The 24,373-nt window shown below is 41.4% G+C and overlaps 2 protein-coding genes across 5 annotated transcripts in view; one reads left to right on the top strand and one right to left on the bottom strand.

The window, feature by feature from the left end:
• capn5b (calpain 5b) overlaps positions 1-24,373 on the bottom strand; it is a 54,268-nt gene that overhangs the window by 25,158 nt on the left and 4,737 nt on the right. For all 4 annotated transcript variants that reach the window (XM_085798253.1, XM_085798249.1, XM_085798250.1 and 1 more), the window contains exons 2-3: positions 14,493-14,666; positions 4,795-4,926 (exon numbers count right to left, since the gene is read on the bottom strand). In XM_085798253.1, the coding sequence (XP_085654379.1) occupies positions 4,795-4,926; positions 14,493-14,657 (297 nt within the window). In that variant the 5' untranslated portion in view covers positions 14,658-14,666. The remainder of the gene's footprint in view (positions 1-4,794; positions 4,927-14,492; positions 14,667-24,373) is intronic.
• Positions 452-1,106, top strand: LOC146974681 (olfactory marker protein-like). Its single transcript, XM_085798256.1, has one exon. The coding sequence runs from the start codon at positions 533-535 to the stop codon at positions 1,022-1,024; it is 492 nt and encodes a 163-aa protein (XP_085654382.1). The 5' UTR covers positions 452-532; the 3' UTR covers positions 1,025-1,106.

Below are 24,373 nucleotides of genomic sequence, written 5' to 3'. Positions count from 1 at the left end.
CCTCTCTCCGACTCCACGCAGCCTTCATCTATCTCATCTTTCATCTGGACCCTGTGTCGCTATGCAGCAACTGAGCTCCGGTAGGTAGGTGACCTGACGACTGACCAGGAACACAAACTGGAGGCACCTCAGTGAGGCTTTCCTCTCATCCTCCACCTCATCTGGGGCCACCTTACTCCTCCCAAACAGATGGGATATTCACAGTCACATTACAGTGAAGCCTCCAGGCTCTATTAAGAGCCAGGACTCTGTAACCATGTGAATGGCGGACAAACAAATGCGAGACAAACAGTATTAAAGATGGCTCCCCAAAGGAAAACCTTGCACCATGGTTGCAAATGTCATTAGATCTGGTTGCCTAGCACCTCTGGCTGTACTCCGCCTCCACCCCCTTTCTCTTAATGTGACACAGTATGCACACTGTTGAAGCCTGGAGGCAGGAGCACAGAGTTCCCGGACAGACAGGAGGTGAAGACGCTTTAACCCAGCCTTACGTTTGGTACCTACCTCTGCGCCTGCTGAGCGGTGGCTTATGAGCATCATGTCTGCAGAGTTGGAGCTGCCCTTCCGGCCCGACACCCAGCTGACCGAGGTGATGCGGCTGCGGGTTCAGTCTCTACAGCAGCGAGGTCAGAAGAGGCAGGACGGCGAGCGCCTGCTGCGGTCCAACGAGGCCGTGTACCGGCTGGACTTCTCCGTACAGTCCCTCTGCTTCTCCCACTGGGCGGTGCGGCTGGCGCAGCCGGGGCGCCTCACCGTCACCGCCACCTCGCAGCTCTGGACGCCCGACCTCACCAACCTGATGACGCGCCAGCTGCTGGAGCCTGCCGGGGTTTTCTGGAGGGCTCCGGGAGACGCCGCCGATGCGCCCATCCAGTGCTATGAGGCGGATGCGCACGAGTTTGGTGAGAGGATCGCAGAACTGGCCAAGGTAAGGAAGGTGATGTACTTCCTGTTTGCGTTTGCTGAAGGCTGCAGCCCTGAGACTGTCGACTGCTCCATCGCCTTTACAGAGGATAAGTGAGACTTTGACCTCAGAAACCTCCAAATCCTGACTTGTTCTGTGCTTTTAGTTAAGAAGTTTATGTCATTTATGAAGCGTTCATTTCTACATCTGAGGTCCTGCAAGACCTCAGGAACAACATCCCTACACTCTTGATACTGCTGCAACGGATTTCATAGCATTTAAAAAAGTTATAACATACTTGTTTTTACAACTGTTCTGAACCTAATGATGACAAAAGTTCTTTGTTTAAACCTTTGTATTCTATAATATTGGGATGAATCGAAATAAATCTAATCTGTAATCCAATGTGTGAAAACAGATCTTTCTTTGGGTTTATGTGTCGTCTTCCCTCGCCTCGTTTTTGACAAACAGCCAACCCGACAGGTTTGAGTCCTACGTGAGATAATGGATGGAGACTGTGTGTTTTTGTTTGCACGTGTGCAAGTATTCCCCCGGTGGACGGGCGGTACAGGTTCCTGCTGCCTCATCCATCTCAGTCTTGCACAATGACCCTGACAAACAAGTGAGGGGAGGCATGTGGGTTTCATCTCTCAGCCTCCTCCTCCTCCTCCTCCTCACCGCTGCAGCCACAGGGGATAAACTGTGGCCGTGAATGGGAGGACGAGCGCCAGATGACGTGTGAGGGAAAAGAAAATAACGGAGACATCAGGAGGTATTAAGGCTCTTTTCTTGTCATCGATACAAAGCTTGTTACCAACTTGCCACCTGAACCGTCAAATCTTCAGAGGCCAAACCTCCCGTTTGTCTGACAAAAAGTCTCACGCTGCTCGATCTCAGGAGTCTCAATTAAATCGCTCTCGCCTACAGGCTTGAATGAATGAATATAAATCATCGCTGGCTGTCCTCATTGGTATGTGTCCTTTCACCACTCTTTGCTTGTCACTTTTTGACCAAGAGACAAATAAATGGACAAGGTTTGAAGGAAATTAACCAACTTATTATTACCCTATTATTTAACACATATTCTGCACTAATATTTAAACCTATGCTGTGTTGAGTAATGACAAGATACAGCAGCTCTGAGGCAAAATGAAAAGCACTTTAAAGTTCGCTGTTTTATTTCTGCAGGTAATTAACATTAACAAATTAGGGAATAATCATGTTTTGAAGTTGCAGCTCTTGGTTTCACTGGGGATAAGTGCCTGTTCCTGTGAGACTTGGACCATCACTTGTTTTTCTCTGATAGGAAGTGAAGCTGGTGGCCAACAGGAGACTGGGAACAGACGAACATCTCAGCAACAAAGGCTGATTCGACTCTTCTGCTTTACAAAGGCAACAGCACAGCAACAACTACACAAACACTGGAGCTGAGGCCAGAGGGATTTTAGTATAGTATATAGCAGCTAAGAGTTGATTATAAAAAAAACTATTTTAGGCAGATGAGTCTGTTTCTAACATACACTGTACTGTATGTCCAGCTAAATAGCACATCAAACCTTTTCTCAATTTTGACTGCACTCATCTAACCTTTTATTTGTCTAGTAAAACAAATGTAGGTTTTTGATTTTTTTTTTAAACTATAAATTAGAATCGGCTGATGCTAGTCAATGCACTTTCTTTTAGTTGTTAAGTACGCCACCACACTTTAGTTATATTAATCACTTTTGCTTGTGAACTACTGGCTGCTGTTGCCAATCTTAGTTACTAAGTGTATCCCCAAAAACAAAAATGCTAGAATACAATGATTATCTGAAACAGGGAGATGTCAAAAAGCTGAGACAGTGTGCCTGTGTGTGTGTACAGAGAGTAAACAGGGAGGAAGATGCTGCGTTAGGTTGCCCATATGTACACACACACTTCCTGAGCATCTTGCTACGACAGGCCGAGACATCTTGTTTCAAATCCCATTAAACCTCAGTAATCAGTTTGTTTCCTCTGTCAAGATGGATGCCAAAGAACGTTTCAGAGGAACCCTGACAGGATAAACTCAAGAGCTCAGCACTTTTCAAATTATATTGTGTTTTACATTAATATGGCAACAATAACACATAACACTGATTTCAGAGTAGGTTTGTGGTGCCAACCGTTATGATGAAAGATCAGCAACCCTGTATTTACTCTCTTTGAAGGGGTCCTATTGATAATTTAATAAGGAAGGAAACACCTCATGCATGTTTGTCAAATCTCAAGGAACGCAAAGTGTGTTTTGCTTTGTTATATTATAACAACTTATTTGCTCCACAGGACACTCATGGTTTAAAATCAAATGGGTTCCTAAAAAAGTTTGTTATTGTCCCAAACTATAATTTATTTTTGAATCAATAACTTTGTTGTCTCCCCTCTCACCATGGTGTCACATTGTACGTCTCAGCAAGGCAACAACTAGAGCTGGGCAATCATTTCAATTTATTGAATTGGAATTTGTATTTAAGAATAAAAACTGTATTTCACTTTAACTTGGGTAATTAGGGCGCAGAGAAACCCCCTCTTCCCTGAGCATCTGTACTGTAGTTACTATAGTAACACGGCATTGTTCACAGACACAGGTGAAACATCAACATGGCAGCATGACCAACACTGTCATAAAAAGTATTCTAGTATTGAAATGCCAAAAAGAAATTTGCAATTGATACTGTATGATAAAAGATCATTATTTGTCTTTCATGAATTGATACAATATTGACACAGAATTACTGTAATACTACACTGTATTGCTGATTGTGTTTGACTCAAATGCAGATACAGATACATTTATTATTTTAATCATTCATCCCTTTCTCTTTGTATTTTGGGAATTTTTCACCTCTCTTAGTCTCATTCGCATGATGTGACATAAATATAAGTTATTGATAAAAACACATGTATTGGTTGACAGAAGTGAGGACATCCACTTGGTGTTGTGGTGTCCTGTTGGTCCAGAGAGACTCCACTTGAGTCTCCACCAATCAGGCCTCCACTGACTGATGGAGTCTGTAGAGACCAAGGAGGGCGTTGTGGTGCTATAATGAGTCCTCTGGTGTTTACTTCTTGTCATAATGGTTCCTAATGGACACTCAAACACTATATATGGAGAAACTACAATTCAGTTCATGTAGAGTTCCTTTTTGAAAATGCATTACATACACTGTTTGTGCAGGAAACACTTTCTTTTCCATTATCTCTCAATTACGAAAAGCTCCTGTGTGTAAATGCATTGACTTTTTCTCAGCCAGTCGGTCATGGGTTTACATTGAGGCGCTGAAGGAAGTTTTCGTGGTGTTCATGCAGGGCTCAGTTGGATATTGTTGGTGCCATTTCGCAGCTGAGCAGCTGACTGAGCATCAGCAGCAGCATGAGAGGAGGAAAAGTGTCTGAATGGGTGAATAAGTGATTTAATACGTAAATGGAGGTGTGATTTTCCTTTAACACAGGCTGATGGTTAAAAAAAAACAGAACATTACGGTGCAAGTTCTAAGTTTTTCTTAGATACACTCTCACTTTTATTCTTAATATTAGACAGTTTAATCAGTTTTACAAAGGTAGGAAATAATGAATGTTAACTGTGCCATGAGTCCGAGTGTTTAGTGTTTATGACTTTACATTAGAATGACAGCACCAAATGATATTTGTTTTAGCTAGTTACTTTACGAATTGTTTTTTACACAACAAATTGTGTCAATCTTATTGTCCTAGTTGGCACAAGGCGAACTAGACACATGCACGGGCACACACACACACACACACAGACACACCCATGAGATTTATACAAGAACATTTTGGTCTCAAAAACAGAAGCAATGCAAAGCCAGAAGAGGAAGAAGATGACATAAACACACACACACACTTACTTTTTGCCATAGAGACTCTCTGGAGGCCAGACTGGAACACGCTGCGACAAACCAGCAGTTACCCAGCTGACCCTGATGGAGATCGTGTGCGCTGATGCCATCAACAAACAGGTGAGGGTCCTCACACAGCTCCTACACTCCACCAGATAAGAACAGCAAATGATGAGACGTCTGCTTTAAAGTCAGTGCAAGGCAAGTCAAGTATATTTGTATAGCCCATTTTTACAAACAGTTTGTCGACATACTGTAGCATCATAACATCCTCTACCCTTAGTGCCCTTAACTGTTGGCAGACTGGTTCATAAGCAGAGAGGAAATCAACGGTGCTAATATACTGAGACTTCAAAGGATTGATTTTGGATTTTTGATATGTTTGTCTATTTCTTTTATTCTGTATTGACATGGCCCTTTACATAACTGTTATCTGAATTAGCAACTCTGACTGACTGAGTCCACACTGGTTAACATCTACAGTAAATGAGCAGGGGGGGAAAAACTTCCTGCACAAAATGTGAAAACAATTTAAGTTTGGGTGCAACTCAAAGCTGATTATAAAATGATGACTAGTAAGTAGAAGGAGAGCATTTTCTGCATGACTGCTTGCAATGTCAAGTGCCCCGGGGTGTGGGAAAAACAAAACACCCCTGCCTAAAGCCTCTGGTAATGAAAGTGGATGGCACAAATTGGATCACAAGTGGGGCTGATTTCCTGTCTCCTCGCTGCAATTTGATTGGCTTTTTGCCACTGCACCTCGAATATGCTCATAGTTTGGATGTGGTTTGTGTTTCTGTCACAGTGGAGTCGTCACAAATGAGGTGGATTATCTTCTAACAGCATAAATATATAAAGTCTGCATTTTGAAGACAAGCCTGAGACCAAACGTGTCGGTGTCCACATGCTGCTAAAATATAATTGGGGTTTTTCAGGGAGAAAATAAACATGGGAACTGTGGGAAGTGTAAATACAATCATCTCATTGTTTCTTCACTTTGACATTTTTTCAACTTAAAATGTCACTGCTTACTTACTAGAATCTGAGGTTAATGCCACATCAGGACTTATTGATTTTGCAATAATTGCTTAATAAAAATCAAACACACTGCATCATATCCATCATCGCAGCGACCGGCCAATATCTGATTTTCCATACAAGGTTAACACCAGCACAATATAAAATATAGAACAGCTCAATCTTTACTGCAGCCTGCAGAGCTCTGCTGGTAGCGGTGGTCTGGGTGTGAGCAGTCTGCCCGTCTTCTGCTCTCTGCTTTATGAGCCCAGCCGGTGGGTCGATTGGCACGTCGGCCATTACTCAACAGACAGTGGAAAAGCCCTGCACCACTTAACAGCTCTTTATTTTTACACACTTTCAGCTCTCAACTAGGGTTAGAAAAGTAAAAGAGGGAGAAAGAGGAAGCGAGATGGTGGATCCATTTGGACTAAGATTGAGCAGAAATGCAGAGTAGAAACTGGCCTTGAGAGCAGAAGTCAGGTTTAATTTGATGAGCACAGTTTACATCTAGTTTCTAGCATCCAGATATTGTTTAATGCAGGTCAGATAAGTTCACAAGTTTGCATCAGAATCAAGTGCAGACGTGTGGTGAACTCCAGAACAACAGCACATGGGGGCAATTCCAACAACAACCAGTGTGAGGCAGCTTTGCTCACATGAGTAAAAGAAGCCAGTGGTGCTGATCCTACAGAGGAGTGCAGGAGAAGAAGAAGGTGCAACGAGCTCCAATCAAAGTTTCATCGAAAATGTAAAAAATGGCATCTGTGTTTGTTTGAGAAGTTTTGGTTTTCTCCCCTCGCTCAACACTAAGCCATCAGCCTCACTTGAGTAGAGCTGGCATTCAAGTACTGTATGTTTCCTGTTCATAATGATTAATTTACTATGAAAGATTCATTGTCTTTATTTTTTAACATTGAGGATGCTCTACAGATGAATATGAAAGTTACTTTTTAGCCGACAAATAAACATTTATACTAAATGTTTTAACAAAAAGGGATTGATCAAACAAAATGAGTTAATCAGTGTGCAGGTTCCAATTTCCAGCTTTTTCTATTTTGTCTTAAAGTGATAGTTCAGCCTCAACTGCCTCTACACACCACTGATCCAAACAGCTGATAGGCGGAGTGATACAGCGTGTCACAGAGCCTGCCTGTGTGGAGGAGTATTAGTGAGTGAGTTGGTTAGTCCCAGATAAACAAACTTTTTTCCAACCAGCTAATGCATTGTAAATGTTTACTTTGGATCGTACTCTTGAACCGGTGTATTATTTTGAGACAGAACTTCTCGTAGGCGGCGAAAATGCGCTGATTAATTGTCCCTCATTCACAACAGTGTGTCTCCATGCAGTGCAATGTGCCAGTGTTTCTCAGTGGGGGGGGAAGACACCTTGCTACTGCAGATATTATACTTAATGGCCATTTGTACTACAACAGCACTTCAAAAAAGCTGAACTATCCCAATGATTTTTCTAATTACCTAAAAACTGACACAATTATATAATTATTACGTCTATCTATGAGAAGAGCTTCTGAATTCATTTACAATGAAAATACAAAAGCATTTTTGCATGTATACAACCTGAGAATAAACTCTGATAACGTTTCAGAGACATTTCCACCCTCTGAAAAGTTTTATGACAGTGCAGTCAGTGTCAGACAGATGTTACCACATGTTGTACAGGTTCAGTGACGACAGTGGTCAGAGTTAGAAACCCAGAGAAGCTGCTTTCTGCCTAAATCCTGTCCGTAGTTTTTCCTCCCACAGTCCGAAGACATGCAGCGAAGCCAGGACATCACCCATCGGTGTGAATGTGAGTGAGAAATGTCTCGGCATGCGTTGCCGTGGTGACAGGCTGGAAGGCTCGGATAGGCTCGAGCTTGTCATATTGTTTTAACTGCAAGACACCAGTGTTGTTACTAACCTACACAAGCCACACAGAGCACACACGCGCACGGTGGGCATATGTTCAAGTGTGTGAGCGCCAAAAACACACGCACACACACAAAGAGGATACAACCAAGGTCAGTAATTTGCTGACTCTGCAAAGCTGATTGCTGCAAAAGCAAACTTTGAATCAGAAGCAGAGGCCACTGCAGAACTCCCTGGAGGCCTGCAGCCCCTCTCACCTTACAGCCCAGCATCAAGGAGCTTTCCACATTAACTGAGTGTCCGTACTTGCAAGTGAAACAATCTGTGGACATCGTTTTGTGGAGCCATGTCCAACTGATGCCAGAGTTAAGATCTCTAATCACGTATTTTTTCCTCTCTCTCTCTCTTTCCGCAATATCATCGATTGGTGGAGTGTGCGCAGCAAGGGCTCCCTGTGGTGGCCTGCCATCCAGGGACTGGCTCAGGTGGAAGAGTAATAGAGTATCGATCCCTGCCGGGTCCTGCAGACACTGAAGTAATGTGAATATTGTGGCTGAGGCACAGACTAATCATTTACCCTGCTACTGAGAACCGTTCTGCCAGCTACACGGCCGTCCGCAGCACCATCCATCAGCCACACACACAAACACACACGACATAAAAGAGTGGAGTGGATTGGGGGCGGGGGGGGCTAGAATGTGAAGTTTTTTTTGTAAACATATATTCTACATTTTGTTTTTTGTTTTTTTTACCAAAGCACATTGTGTGATGAATCAATTTCCTCACTCAAAAACATCTGTAAAGAAAGTTTTATAAAATGATTTTCAACACCAAGGTAATGCAGTTGGGAGTCGATTTACTCCTGGATCTGAACCTTAGCAGGACACAAAGTCACAAAGTGCTCCGTGCATCCAGAGTTCCCACCCTGTGCTTCACCTCAGGAGTCAATAAAAATGCATAACAGAAGAAGAAGCTAATAACGAAATGTAAAACATACAAAAATGTGCTGTAGAGCTGTACAGTTGTCCGTGCTTTCACTGCTCAACATGCGACTAGTTTTCTGGTAGCTAACTTCTAACTTGTGTGTTGATTGTTTGGTGGACTGGAAAAAGGTCCAATACTAAAGGCCAATCAATAAATCAATCCCCATCCTGTGTTTGTATCCTGGGGCAAGGACAGTGATCTGAATGAATGGCCTATTCAAGCTATAACCATAGCCCGACTTAACTATGCATGTAAATGGTCAGCAGGATGCCAACTTAATGAGGATAAGCTCATTAAAACAAAAAGACCAAACTCATAGCAACTCTAGTGGTCAAGAACTCTACTTAGTTACAGAACTATGAACTATCCCTAGCTGACAATGAGTGATAAAGTTTTAGGAGTACAGATACGTGGGGCAAGAGGGCAATTAAAGACCTACTCCTTTACCATACTGGTCAAGGAATAGCTTTAGCAGTGGCAAGAACACATATGATTCCAGGTCAGGTTGTTACTGAAATGACATACTGTAGTTTCATCATGTTACAGTATTTTTGATATTAAGGCATAACAAATAAATAGCTGGAGATTTAAAGAAAAATGTATTAGTAAATCATCTTGTTCAACTAAATGCGATGTAAATTTTTGATTTGTTCATTCCTTCTTCAGCAACATCATCCCAGCGCTGTTGCACAAGTCCCAGTTCTGTCCATTTCATCCCAAACCAGGTCACCTGTTGGTCATTCTATCATTTCAACTCTGTTTTAGTTTCTTCTTCTAAATATAGATCTGAAGGTCTGTAACAAGTGATGGGACAAACTGTTGAAGAAATGCTGGCATCAGCTTCCAAGGCCTCCTTTGCTGCAGAAAACTCAAAATTTCAAGATTATCTTAAATATGAAATGAAATTATTATATTATAATATTTTCCAGTTTTCGGTAATTTACTTGACTTGGACTGCTGTACTTTCAAAGCTGGAGTTAAAAGGCTGGAAAAATGGAGCTGCTAAACATTTTGAGCGGTAGTCCACATCATTGCCTCACCCCACCCTGAGTCTGGTCAAGACATAAACAACCATAAATCAGAGTCAGAGGAAAAGGAGGAGATGGGCGGCGGGAAAGAGACAGACAGGCTGAGAGACGATGCGAGGGAGGGGGGACATTTTATTAGAGGCTGCTCTTTATGCTTGCACGCTCGGCCTCTGGGACTTCATTGCAGCCATAAATATCGCCTGGATGCATCTGAGCAAGGATAACGCCAAGCACAACAAGGGGCTCTGGGGGGTTTCATGCTGTGAACCTTCACCCTGACACTGATGGTACGACCTCTCAGGTCTGTGCGTTCACACTATATGACTGAAGAATATTTTAAACTAACACTCAGAACCTTTCAAGCCCAAGTATTCTAAATCTACCCCAGTGTTGCATGAAGCAGATCTTCAATTTCTGATGTTTAGGGCTGCCTGTCACAATCATTAAACTTTAGCTGACGATAAATTACCATACAATACAAAATTGCAATTAACAATTTGTCTTTTTCTGATCATTTTAGGTCACTATTATAGTATATTATAGATCTTATGAAGAGGAAGAGCCATTTATTGGCATTAAACATTGGAACATATAAATAAAAACTGCATTTCTGTTTGCCTTTAGGCTTTGCAACTAAATCCATGATACAGTAGATGCTCATCGAAATGTGGTCGTTGAATATTAAATATTAAGCTCCTTGAGATAAAACGGTTTGTTTACTAATTCCACTCATATGTCACTAAACCATAGCAGAAGAAAGGGGCGCAACATGATGATGTCATCAAAAGAGGTGAAAAACAACGAGGAAATAGTAATGGAATTAGTTTTTATACAGATGAATGGAAATTATTTTAACGATTATGCAAAATAATTGTGGTCAGTTCCAATAATTGTTTCCCCCTTTTTATTACCAGAAGCTCTCAAAGTCATGGTTAAGACGTAAGCTACTCCAGACAGTGACGTTATCCAGTTAAAATCATTGTCATTTTATATTAATTTGTATTGTTGAAATTATCCAAAATCAAACCCACCCACTGTGCTTCGTTTCTATGGGAAACATGTAGCACATATTCTGGCCTATCAGGATCTTATCTTCGCTTGTTGCTAGGTCAGAAACACTTCAGGGAGGTTTGTGATTGGTTATTCCCCTGCTACACCCAGAGGGAAACTCAGAAGAACAGTAACTGCTATGAGTAGGAAGAGGTAAGACAAGTGTTAAATGTCTGTGGCTGATGAAGTTAAGGAGATTCTTTGACTTATTATGAATTTAGTGGGTGAAGTTTTAGAAGGTGTCTTCTTGTGTTATATAATGTAAAACCAATAAAAATGATGTTACAAAAAACATGAATGATTAGCTGTTCTAGATGCATTCCACATCACGTTGTATAACCGTGTGTATGTTGTTGTTGTATAAAGGATAATGGCTACCTAGATTAAAAACACATGCGATAACACTATTACCTCTGGGTATCACTATACACTATTATATATGCTGCTGTAGTAGGTGAGTGCTGCTCTTTGTGGGACCTGTTGGCTTCTATGTCTTGCATATTATAAATTGGTGCTTCTGCATACAGATAAAAAATCAAGTAAATTAAATTAATTCAAATGAGATGAATGAAGGTGAGAACAAGTGTCATGTTGCCCGTTAGAAAACACTTCTCATGTTTTTACTGGAGGAGCCTGAAGATTTCAGAAGCCGTTCCAGATGAGATGCGAAGTCCCTCAGGGAGCTGGAATCCATTCAGATGATTTACCGTTGTGTTTTGTTTTTTAAGTGTCCTCTCACTGCTACATATCAGACTACTACTGACAGGCTTTTAAAAAAGAGCATCTTCCAGAGTTTCCCTCTGAAGCTGCATAGGAAAATGTATCTGCATTGGAGTGTTTATGGAAATCTGCACCACTCCAACATGTCCAACACGTAGCTCTAATCATCGCACCACAGCACACACCTGCTACCTTCTTCCACTGAATGCTGCAGCTCTAAATATGAAGAATCCCATAAATCACTACTGTACATCACTGAAGTCTTTCTCTGGGTTGCCAGGACCATCACCGTCATCCTTACAGCTCTGACAAGTACGAACTGAAGCGTCACGTGTTTAATTGCAGCCCAGAGGCCCAGTTGTCAAATCTGCAGAGATTTGTGATTTCAAATCACTTACGTTTTCACTAACACCATGTTTACAATCCAACACAAGAATATGAAAGCCTCAATGACTGATTTACGTATAAGCAATTTCTGTGGGGAACATGATGCCATATGCTTCATAAAATATGTGACCATATTGAGGTGTGTATGGATTTCGAAGCACTTAGATACGAATTAACTGTATGTGTGTGTGTGTGTGAGTGACTGAGAATCCTCAGACTTCATTAGCACACAGTCTCTGCATTACCAACGAGCTTTCAGTGATCGTTAAGAAGAAGAGAGAAACTACAGAATTTGTATTAGTAAGCTGAAACAGAGGTGCTGGTGAAATCTAATTAGTTTGACTCTTCTCCATTCAGGGTTTGTAATTAAAGGCCGGTTCACACCAGACACTGCAAAATTCATCGGTGTGTCTTTGTAAAGTAGATGCTTAAGATGCTTGGTTATGTATTGACCACACACACACACACACCAAACAGCTCCCAAATCTATTTGTTTGTTTTTCTATTGCTACATAGCTAATGTCAGCATTAACAGATGTTTGCTTACCAATATCTGTCTCTGCTGGTGTTGCTCTACTTTTAAATTTATTTTAAAAACATATATTTTTTTAAATGTGTGTTAATTGTGCATCAGAAATAGTAGTGTTGCATTAATTAACTTCAACAGCCCTAAATTTTACAGTTACGTCATCTACTGTTCTTTGAAATCGTCAGAATCGTCTTCCTTATCAATTAATTGATTAAATAGTTTTATACTTTTTTCAATTTTTTACCGTTATTACTGAAACTTATTGTTTTTATTGTTTTCTCATGGTTTGAGCGTTTGTGTTTCATAGCAATAACAAAACCTCCAAGGTTTTAATCTTATATTCATCAAACCTAAAACATGATCTTTATCTGCTCACTCATTATGTTACCAAGATACTGCAGATAGATAGATAACAGTGCTGCAGACAACAGCTTCTACAACATAATTCACTTTTAGCATTACAGTCCAAGTCAGCAACACCAAATAAAAAGCTAAATATAAGTCTGAAAATGCTGAGCTCAAACATGCCTGTCCACCATCTCTAACCTCTTGACATAAAACGGTGTCGATGAAGACACAAATCGTGTTGTAGTGAAATGAAAAGGCCGCTCCTCCTGCCTTTTCTCCTCTCAACTTCTCCCAGTTTTCAGTCTGCATGACTGACATCGGCGCAGGCCAGAACATATAATCTGTGTGACCCAGTTTCCATGGCAATGCACGTTGGCTGTCGCTGCAGCGGCACACAGGCAGAAGGAGGTTACTCCATCCAGAACCACAGCCTGCTGTGTGTGTACGTGTGTGTGGGGGGGGGATAACAGCGGCAGGGGAGTCAGCTCTCTAAATCCTGAGGCCTTGTTTCTGACATCATGTGAAACAGACACACAGCACCGGCCTGTACGAGGAGACTGGAGAGTGGAGTATAGCATTAATGAGCACTGACATAATGTTATTTGGTAAATTATAAATGATTAGTTATAATGTAGATCATCAAACTCTTATCCTGCAGGGACCTCTGGCACATTCACGGTGTGAATGTTTTAAAGGAGCAATAACTACTCAATATTTATGCTCAGTTGTATAAAATGACATAGTTCTGCAAGACGGCTAACTGACACCACTGACCGAACAGGTGCTGAGGTTTTGTTTATGCCGTTAACGGCCCTGTTAGTGACACTCGTCACTCACTCTCGTTCAAACATGGTCTCACAGGAGTTTCTGTTAATCTGATGGTTAATCTGATCTCAGTCTGAGGGTGTAAGTAACACACCTCAAACTGTTTGCCAACTGCTGACAATGCCATGAAAGGAACAGTTATTTTACAACAGTTAACACTGAATAATGACAACCCTCTAGTTAAAAAGTATCCATCAGCTAACAAACACATCCCCAAACGATAAACAGGCCATAGTTTTATTGTCTTAACTCCCACACTAATCAGTCAGAGTACAAGACAACCAAAGGGTGGTGGTAGGGGGGGTGGTAAAGCAGCTGCGAACGTTGTGCAACTTCCAAAAAAATTAAACACTGAAGGAAGAACAGCTTGTGTATTTCAACAGTTTGAACATCTGTAAAGCATGCTAGGGCGATGTCCATCCCTATAGATGTGGAGTTAATGTGCCCAAAAACTACACATCGGCCTGGTGTTCTATTCACGTCATGCATTTCATATTCATGCAACTACTGTAATAATAAAATTCAGTCTGATCAAATATCAACACCAGGTCCGAACTTAACGTAACTTATGTATCAAATATGGAGCTTATGAATTGGAATCAGATCAGTCACATCAGGTCATTCATGCAGAGACCTTTGACCATCAGCTCATCCTCAATAGTGAATGTCCGTGACAAACCTGAGGATGTTTGAAAACATACAGACAACATGAAAAGACTGATTGAAATACACACTTCTGCCATTTCGTCCCAGACACTTGGAAATCCATCACAGTGCTGATACTTAGAAACCTTTTGGGTTTCTTGCCCACAAACAAAAGGCCATATGGTGCCACTAAATGACCTCCACGCTCAACTATTTTGAAACTTTCGGGGTGGATAATCATCACCATCGTCCAATATCTATTTGTTCTTATCAGCTGAAACTCTTCTACTAGACCAACTCACCCGAGGCCTCTTCCAGACCACGCGCCCGATCCTGTTGCCCTGGTAGAAGAGTGAGTCGTCGGTGGCGGGGAAGCGGGGGTCCTCAAAGAGCAGGCCACTCTGCAAGCACTGCCTCTTCAGGGTGGAGTACTGCTGCCCCTCGAAGGCCTTCACTGAAGTGAACATACTGCAGCCCTAAAGTAAACACCAGGATAAAGGTTGGTTACAATGAATTCCCTCCACATGCAGAGATACATATCATATACAGTATCACAGAAACCAGTTTATCTCCCAAAAGTAGCTTCTTTTAAAACCAATTTCCCTTCCTTCACCTCTGCTCTTCCACTCACACACACAGCTGACTGACTGCAGCATCCAGCAGACTTTAACACCTTAACAGTGAAAGCTCTCGGTGGAAATAGAAAGTCGATGTGCGCTCACCGCCTTGAGCACAACCTGGATTCACTGGGTCAAAATGATCAATCTGTCAATTCAGAGATATCCTCCGGGGCCTAATTATCACCGCTATGCATTGATGGAGCCACGTGCACGTTGGTCAGCTTGGTGCCGGTGAGTCTAAGATGGAGATACTGAAGGAATAACCAATGTTGAAACCTTGGATCGATGGTAAACCTTTTATTTAATGAAATTCAGTTTAATGAAACACAGTTTAAAGCTGCTTTCGTTCAGGACAGAATAGGAAAAGACGCAACCAACACAAGGCAGTGGCTCATAAATGAACTTGTGTGTTTGTCTGAGGTGATGTTTTTGTGGTTGTTGTGTGTAATCACACTGTGAGCACCATAATCAACAAGTCTTTTGATTTCACAAGAACCTCTGTGTGTGGACAGCCAATATGTTTATCAGCTAAAAAGATTATTATTCATGCATGAACTTTCTATGGTCATCAATCCACATTCGTCCTTTTCTGTCGGTGTCATTTCATTTCATGATCAATGCTTCTGCCGGTCTTCATATTGACAGGAGATTTATCACAGACAGACAGAAAGTCTCCTGGGGTCACTGAACGCCTCATACAGTCCAAGCATGGTTGTTCGTTACTGTCTGAATAAAGGCAGAGTTTGTGTCGGGTTACTATCTCCCATCTAACTTAAATGTTATTAATTTTACAGCTTTGCTTTTAACATGATCCAGTGTTTTTTTGTCTGGTGCAGGTCAGTTTGTTTTCTTGTATGAAAGGAATTACACAAATGAAGTGTCAAGTCAATTCAAAAAGTGTTGCCAAGCACATCTCAAAAGTAAAAAAAAACAACAGATATGATAATAAAAAAAACACATTCATGTTCCATGCACACATAAAAACAAAATAATCTATACAACTCATTGACATGACTTTAAAGACCTGTACTGTATATTAGTCACTTTTATCCCAAGTAACCAAGAGTTTTGTTTTTTTTTTCCCTACGATTAGGACCATATTTTTCAAGACTTACTGTAAATAAAATGTGACAACTTCCTTTTGGATTTTCTGATTAATTGGGATAAGATGACAGGCTAACAGTCCAGTTACACTGTAAATATTCATACAACGGCAATTCTCTAATTTTACACTAAAAATACCTGTGAAAGGATTTGGCTCGGTCTGTGTGTCGTAAGCTTGGCTCACCGATTTGAAGACTGAGCCCTAGAAATTATGCAGATCAGTGCATGACCACAGCACGTGAGTCAGAGGAGCTGTGGACAATAACTCTCATCTGTCACAGGCAGGACCTATATTTGGGTATTTAGTCGCTTGGCTAATTTGGCTGCTGTTAAATGGACTTTGAAAGATAAGATCACTGCAATAAGTAAAGAGTGCAGAAAGAAAACTGTATTTTATGTGAAATCTGTCACATCGGAAAAATGGATTTCTGCATCAATAAGAGGTTCTTTACTTTTTCAGGTATTTAAATCCACAGATGTTTCCATCTGGTAATTTGATACGTTGCCTCAGTGGCTGAATTCATAATGTGTGTTTTCTTGCCAAACTAACCTGTTTAAGGAGCTTTAAAAGGATTTATCTTAATCAACGCGGGACTGGATGTGCACCTCACCGTGTAGAGGAATCACATTACTGCCACAGGTCGAGCAGGTACCAAAGTGTAAAGGTCTTAGAATATGAAGATATTATGAAATAATTCTGAGGAGGGGAGATGAGGATGGAGGAGCACAAAGGCCACCTTTATAAACATTAAAGTATGGTAGAGGTCAATGCCTGATAAATCCACATCTGCATGTACTGTAGATCAATATCAACCAGCCATCCTCAAGGTTCATTTGGTGGCTGTTTCATTCTAACTGAGCCATCAATGAGTAACTCAAAGTTTAAACTCCCGACTTTATACTTTTTCAAGACCATCACCCCATCCCCCAAACTGTCTGCATGTTTCCTAAAGATTTCAAGTCAGGTATGAGCCAGTAGTTTAAATTTCAGATCTCTGGTGATCATTAGTTAAAACCAATAACAACATGAAGACTGAGGAGGAGAAGGAGTAGAAGTAACCTTTGGATTAAAACTAAGCAATAGATATTTGTCAGACTGGTCTTGTCTTCAGTTGATTTCATTATAATCTGCTATTTAACAGAATCTCAGAATAATCTCATGTAGTGAAGAAGTAGAGAGTTCGCATTGACCAAATGATGAAACAACATACAACAGAAATGAATGGTGGCTGTCTAATCATCCTGTGTGTACACTGCAGAACAGCAAAGTCAGAAAACCAAATCCATCTTAAGTCACTTAATTACCAGCGAACAGCAGTATCAAATAAAGTTATTTTTAATTGGGCCGAGTTGTGACCTGTTCACCTTCCAGCAGTGCTCAATGCCATCGTACACCTGGGGAAAACCAAGCCGACAGAAAACGGAGGTGTGAAATCTGACGACTGCACCGTTCAGAAAGCATTAGGCCCAGTGTTTCTGTTGAATCCTGTGGACAAGTCTATCTATCTAGTATATCGTTTGAGAAGGTTTTGGGGCCATATTGCTCTTGTGAAATATAGGAACATAAACAGACAAGGAGGACTGAGGTCTCCCAAGATGGAAACCTCTCAGCAACATGATTATGCTGACGAAAACCTGATGAAGATGAAGTGTTTGATTTTATTTGATTTCATTCTACATCTGGATTAAGGGGGTTGTGTCTGCAAAGCTGCTCTTTCTCTTTTGTTCTTTCTCTGTGTTTAAGTTGAAGATTTATATTTCTGTTTGCTGTGTATTTATGTATATGTTTTTCTGTAGATGATTAACGCTAAGAGTACAAGACAGAGGAGAAGAAAGAGTATTAGTAGTGGAAGTAGGATGAGAAATAGGAGGAGAAGCAGAGCAGAAGAGGGAGGAGGAGAAGATGAGTAGGAGGAGAAATAAAAGGCAGACGAAGAAGCAATTGATAAAGAAGAAAAAAAAGAAGGAGGAGACATATCATTCAACGAAAAAAAGAAAGAAAAATTATACACGGACACCCACGCCCTCCTGGGTGAGGGATCCCTGCTCTGTTGCTCACCCTGAGGTTTCTCCAATTTTCCCTGTTAAAAGGATTTTCCTGGAGTTTTTCCTCAGTCGATGTGAGGGTCTAAGGGCAGAGGATGTTGTTATGATGCAGTCTAAAGCCCTTTGAGACAAACTGTTTGTAAAAATGGGCTGTACAAATAAAATTGCCTTGCCTTGACTTGCCTACAGTTAATCTCTATAATAAAATATTGATGAGATTGATTAATAAGAGGAGCCTCCATGAGTGCAGGTCACAAAGAACACCTGAACGCCAAAGGAAATATCCAGTAGATTTCACTTGGAGGAATGAGCGAGCACGCTGACTCTGGATTCCTGGGGAATGAGGAACTCGCAGTTGGAAGCTAAATCTGACAGATGGCCTGGTGTCTTGGCTCGTGACCGTGTTGGGGAAAACCATGCTGTCATCTGGCCTCAGCGGACGGCCAACAGCATCACCTGCAGAGAGCAAATCCTGAGGAGCTGCTGGGCTGGAGGCCACAACAACAACAACAACAAGCACGGCTCTGAATTAAAGCCACAGGGTTAATGTTACCCTCAACAGTCAGAAACACAGCGTATTACTGTATCATGGCCAACACTGTGTCTTCAGCTGTCCAGTTGAACAAGCTGTAAACCACATCTGTCGATTAGTTGATGAATGTAAACTCATTAGCAAATGGTTGCCTAGTTACACATCCAGCAGATACAGAGCGACATTAGCCTTCGTGTGGCGTCAAGTCAGCCACTTTCAGCCCTGTTACTTAAATGCTCCACTACACTCAAATGCCAATTTATTAGGTATGTCTAGCTACAGCGGATAAAGTGTGATATGAGGTAAATCTTCTTTAAGAAGGTTATATGGTTCAGTTTTTGTTTAAATGATATGTAATAAATACAGAGGTGTTTATTGAAGGGACATTGTGTAACTTCTCCTGTTATCTATTCACGAAAATCGATTATTTCGTTCAAAAGTACGTTTTTCATTAATCAGTAATCACCCCATCAACAAACTGAAGTGTTCCGGTAAGCTCTGAATTTGCCGTTATCATTCTACATCCAGCGAGCAAGCTCGGTGGTGGCTCAGGTCGAGGTGGCGTCTGTGAAAAGTCACCACAATGCAGTGAGGAGGAATAGAGCGTTACACTGATGCTGCATTCAGGTGCAGTCGGGCAGACGGCTGTCTGTAATAAACCAGATGTCATTTTAGTCACAGAAGTCGAGAGAAATCTGGTAAAACGTGGGTCAGGTAAACAATTCGACATCGCCATGACAACATATTGTCACGTGTATTGTTTTGCCTCGTGCTGACAGACCACTTGTTTACATACAGGCTTGTTTATGCCGTTACGTGCAGTGGCTGTCGTCCGTCGTCGTCTGCCCAATTTCACATGAATGCAGCATGAAAAATTCGATTGAGTTGTTTGCAATATAGACGGGTTTCTGTGCAACGTCATCGCAGATGTCCGCGCGCAGCCAGGGGGCAGAAAGCAGGAAATTTCTCATTGTTTACAAGCGGAGTCAAGCAGAACACGAAAAGGACAAGGAGTTGTTGTGCTGTTAACTGCACAAACCGGCAAAAGGATGGATGGAAATTGTATAATAAACCGAGGGGATCTCATCCGTTTGCCAAAAAAAGAAGAAGATTATGGCTCCAGGCCATTGAAAGGGCGGATTGGGGTCCCGAAGGTCCTAAAGGCGGCGAGAATCTGTGCAGCACTGGTGTCATAAAACTAAAAACATATAAATTTTAAATTAAAAAGTTTTGCGAGTAGTGAAATGGCACTCGGATACCGCCCAAGCTGAGCGAGTACTCGAATATCGGCTGCAGCCCTACAAACAATACCGCATCTACATTGATATCAGTTCACTCCAAAGCAGTCTTTTGCCCCCTGGTTGCACGCACACCTAGTATTGTTTGTACACAAGAAACCCGTCTATACAACCGCAACGCTAGATGGGAGTAATTCCTACACTATGTACCTTTAAACTGCATGGTCAACTCAGAGTTGTAGTTTGTGGTGATCTCCAACAAGAAGAGGAAAAAGAGAAAGGGGTAGTAGAGGAAGCCGAAAAATGTAACAAATGAAGCAGCACTCATTTGACGACAATTTAAACAAAAAACAGAACAAGTTGGAGTTACCGGAATCAGAAATTTTACTTAAAACCATTCCTTTAAAAAAAAAAAGTAGAAAAAATAGATTAAAATCTTCTCAACTAAAACCTTTCTTCTGCATCATCACAACGCGGAGGCCACAAAGATTAGAATCATGAAGGTTCAGATGATATTATGATTGATTGTGATTGATACTCTGATGTAGTCACTGTGACTGACTCCTCTCTGCTGTGACTTTCTATTTGTGGCAGAGAAATATTTCCTGATGATCGACAGAGGTCTAAAATGACTGAATAATATCCCTTCAGATGGATAACACATGTTCCATTTCTGTCCCTTGGGAAAGACTTTTACTCTTTCTATTCATTACAGATCAACACTGCTGTTCTGCACTGATTACTTAATCTAGAACTAATTATCTTTTAATTGTCCACACGTCGTACAAAATGTGCAGCATTTCTATCAATGGCACCAAATATAGTTCATGCTATAAATATGTTCTGAATTATGTATTTTGTAATTTAGATGACTTTCCTCCCCAATTAACACAGTGTCCATATTCATAATTAGTCTTAAAACTGCTATATCAACAAATAGGGTTTTAGCCTACAAAATTAGAGGTCTGATGGTCTGCGTGAAAGGAGCAGATGTTTTGCTGTGTGAAAAATGCTGCTGGACTAGTGCAGACAGATGTTCAGGGGAGACGTGATCGGAGGTGATATAAGACTTCAGCTCTTCTACAAGTGGGGAAACAAAACAGACGGGGGAATATTTAATGGAAGAAAGTGGAAACTCAATAAAAACTGCCTACGCTGCAGGAAGAAAGGGACTGCAACAAAACCACCGTAGACAGGGAGGATTCTGTCATAATGTGGCAAAAAATGTGGCCAATTTCAACAGTGGCTTCACTGAGATAATGGACAATGAAGACAGAAGAGGACACGAGATGGCTGTGGACGTGTGGATGTCGGCACAGAAACAGATTAGGTAAAAAAGAGAAGAGGAAAAGGAAGAAGTCTGAATGAACAACCACGGTACAACAGGAGAAAAAAAGCTGTTACCGTGGAGATATGGGCAGAGGAGGAGGAGGAGGAACAAAATGACAGGTAAAGAATTCAAGAGTGACAGATGATACGGGCCACACCAAAACAACAGAGTCATGATTCAGAAAAGACGGGTCCTGCAGTGGAGAGAGGGGAGATGCTGGAGGGAGAAGCCATTCAATCAATAATCAATACTTAGAGGAGTGAGCAGAGGGAAACAAAGTGCCCCGGTCCAATAGAAGGGAACACTGTGAACATAATAATACAGTGTCTAATGCAGTGTTTCTAGCAGCGTGTGTAAATCATCGGATACGGTGCAGCTGCAAGGTGTTGATCTAAGACGACAAATAATTCATAATACTTCCTGGTCTTGTTGCCAACTTGTCGACCACAATCTACGGGTAGATCTTACAGACTTTGTGCCAAGAATTTCAACTCGTATTTGCAATTTCCATAATAAAAGATCGATATTTGGCATCCATGTATCACTCCAATATTGCCACACAAAATATTGCAATATATAATATGAACAAATTAGTTTCCTCATAAAAATGCAAAACAGGCTAATGCCTTATTTTTGTTGGAATAGAATTTAATTTAATCTAATTTAACAAGAGGCTGTGGCTTTCAAATTATAGGTAAGGTGCATTCATTTCAAAACTAGACATAAGTAATTCAAATAAACTTAGTCCAAATAAAGAGGCCTCAGGTTAGAAATTTGAGTTGTTTTCTAGGGGTACAACAGGTAGATTTTGCCTTTCACTCAGGGTGAGCTCAAGGATCTTTGGCTAAAAAAGGTCAGTGACCACTGGGACAGAGAATTTTCTGCTGAGGCGAAAAGGAAGTCGTAACAAACCAATCCCAGTCCCAGACCTGTCCACCATCTCTGCTGCGGCTGGGCAACACACCAGCATCGGTCCAGACTGCAAATTGCCCTCGCCTCGTTCTACCATGGCAGCCTCGCTGAGCAGGAGTAAGTGCTGGTCAGCACATGTCAACATTCATCTTATTCAACTGGTGCCACATGGCAGTGAGCAAAGGTGCCACAGTCCCACAGAGTTTTAATGATGCTACAGTGACCAACTAATGCAGGGCTAAGCACACTTATAATCCGTACTGTAACACATACACCTTAAAAACTAGACTCAACCCGTCTGTAATCAAGAGGGGGCCCGATGGGAAATGTGACATGGCTAAAGGTTTGTGGAGCCGCAATGCACAGAAGCACCTATGTGGAAATACTTTCTCATTCAATCCATGATCAATACTCAGAGGAGCGAGCAAAAACAAATGGGCCCAGCCAAACAGATGTGAATACTGCAGGCATTTCACATTTAACCCAAAACTTGCACTGATTGATCTAACCCTACCTGATGGAAACAGCCGACTGCTGCATAACAGGAACAGAGAAGAGGGTAAAAAACAAAAAGTGAACTGAATGATGCTATAAAGTACAAGTAAAGCTGTTGTGAGTGTCCTTGGTCATGGTTGTTGACAAAAATATGAATTCTAGCAATAAGTTAATGTTTAAATGCACAGTATGTAATTTAACCTGTTGTGTAAGAGCATGAGATGAGATCATGGGAGTTGTTGTTAACCATCACAGCATGATGAAAATCAATATCACTTGACTGTGATGTATAATTTCCCTAGATTTAAAGCTATAGTGCGTAACTTTTACATGTCTGTAAATATCCGTTTCACCCAAGCCACTACAAGAGGAGATGATACAATGCTGATTAAGCCGTTCGGCTCCTCCAACGCGTCGTGGTATTTTTCAGTATTTGTTCTTTTTGTATTTGGTGTAGAACGGCGACATTCCCGCGCTGGCTCACAGGAAACGACCGAAACGACACGTTTCACTCTGCTTTACCCAGGGCTCCAGCGTGCGACCTATTAGGTCGCATATGCGACTTAATTTCTTAAGGTGCGAGTTAAAATTTAATGTGGTCGCTCCGGTGCTACTAGTTGCAGGAGGACGAGTGAAAAAAAAAAAGTTAGTTTATATTTTATTTTAAATAGCTTCCGTTACAAAGTAAAAAAATAAATAGATGAACTTGCACTGCGTCTGCATGAGTTGTCAGTCAAAAATACGCCGCCGCCTCGATCTCTCTCTCTCTCTCTCTTCACACATGCAGCAGCAGGCAGGTACACCCCCTCTCCCCCTCACCGCTACGTGTGCACAGGGCTAGTCGCTGTAATGTTGTAGTCTTATTATTATTAACCATTATCCGCAGCTAGCTGACATTAACTTTATCAGGCATGTCCATCTATTAGGCTACGTTTACGGTGACCAAACGTCCTGTTTGCCCAGACATGTCCACATTTCACATCCTGTCCGAGGCGTCCGGGTTTTTTTTTTTTTTTTCCCTAAATGAAATCATCGGCGGTGTTCATTGTTTTTAACGGGACCGCTGACCGGCGCGGTCCGACTTCATTCTCGGTTCCGTCCCGTTGAGAAGTTAAATGTAGGAGCATCTAGGAGCTCAGAGGAACAGACAAGAAGCGCACTGCTTCAGAGCAATTACAGTAAAGACGCGTGTGTGTGTGTGTGTGTGTGAGAAAGAGAGAGAGAGAGAGAGAGAGAGAGAGAGAGAGAGAGACTACAGTAAAATACCCCCCCTCCTTGAGAGCAGACAGGAAAGACAGTAAAGAAGCAGGTGTGTGTGAGTGAGGGAGGGAGAGAGATTTTTATTATTATTATATATTTTTTTATCCCTGTGGTATCGAAAATGGTATCGAGTATTGAATATTTTCCCGAATATCGATATTGAGTTGAAAATGTTAGTATTCTGACCATGATCGTGACAACCTTAGTGCCAGTAACTGTCCATCTGATCATCTGGACAACTGCAGTGTCAGAAGGTCAGAATAGAGAAGTTGGTGCCACGAGGAGCTAAAAGATGGTGGAGACCAGTGTATCGATAGAGAAGGGACGGATTTGGAACACAGAGACATGCATGCAGAATGTGAGGCCAATCCCTGGCCACTATAGCCTACCCCCTCACCCAAAAGAAGTAACTAAGTAACTTTTACTCTGAGTACATTTTAAATAAGTTTACTTTTACTTGAGTAGATTTTTATACCAGTAGGACTACTTTTACTTTTACTTGAGTACAATTTCATCAAGGTAACAGTACTTTTACTTGAGTAGATTTTTTTGGTACTCTTTCCATCACTGTGGTCTATAGTTGATTATTTTAGCATTCTTACCTCATCAACAGCCCACTCTACTGCAGCCTCTTTAAACATGCCAC

The sequence above is a fragment of the Trachurus japonicus genome, chromosome 14 (genome assembly GCF_045865225.1).
Source record: "Trachurus japonicus isolate A0001 chromosome 14, Traja_1.0".
In the NCBI taxonomy this organism is placed as follows: domain Eukaryota; kingdom Metazoa; phylum Chordata; class Actinopteri; order Carangiformes; family Carangidae; genus Trachurus; species Trachurus japonicus.
This window is presented reverse-complemented; position numbering and strand designations above follow the sequence as displayed.

Excerpts from the sequence above, each read along its gene's own strand:
- LOC146974681 (XM_085798256.1), top strand. The coding sequence starts at position 533 with ATGAGCATCATGTCTGCAGAGTTGGAGCTGCCCTTCCGGCCCGACACC.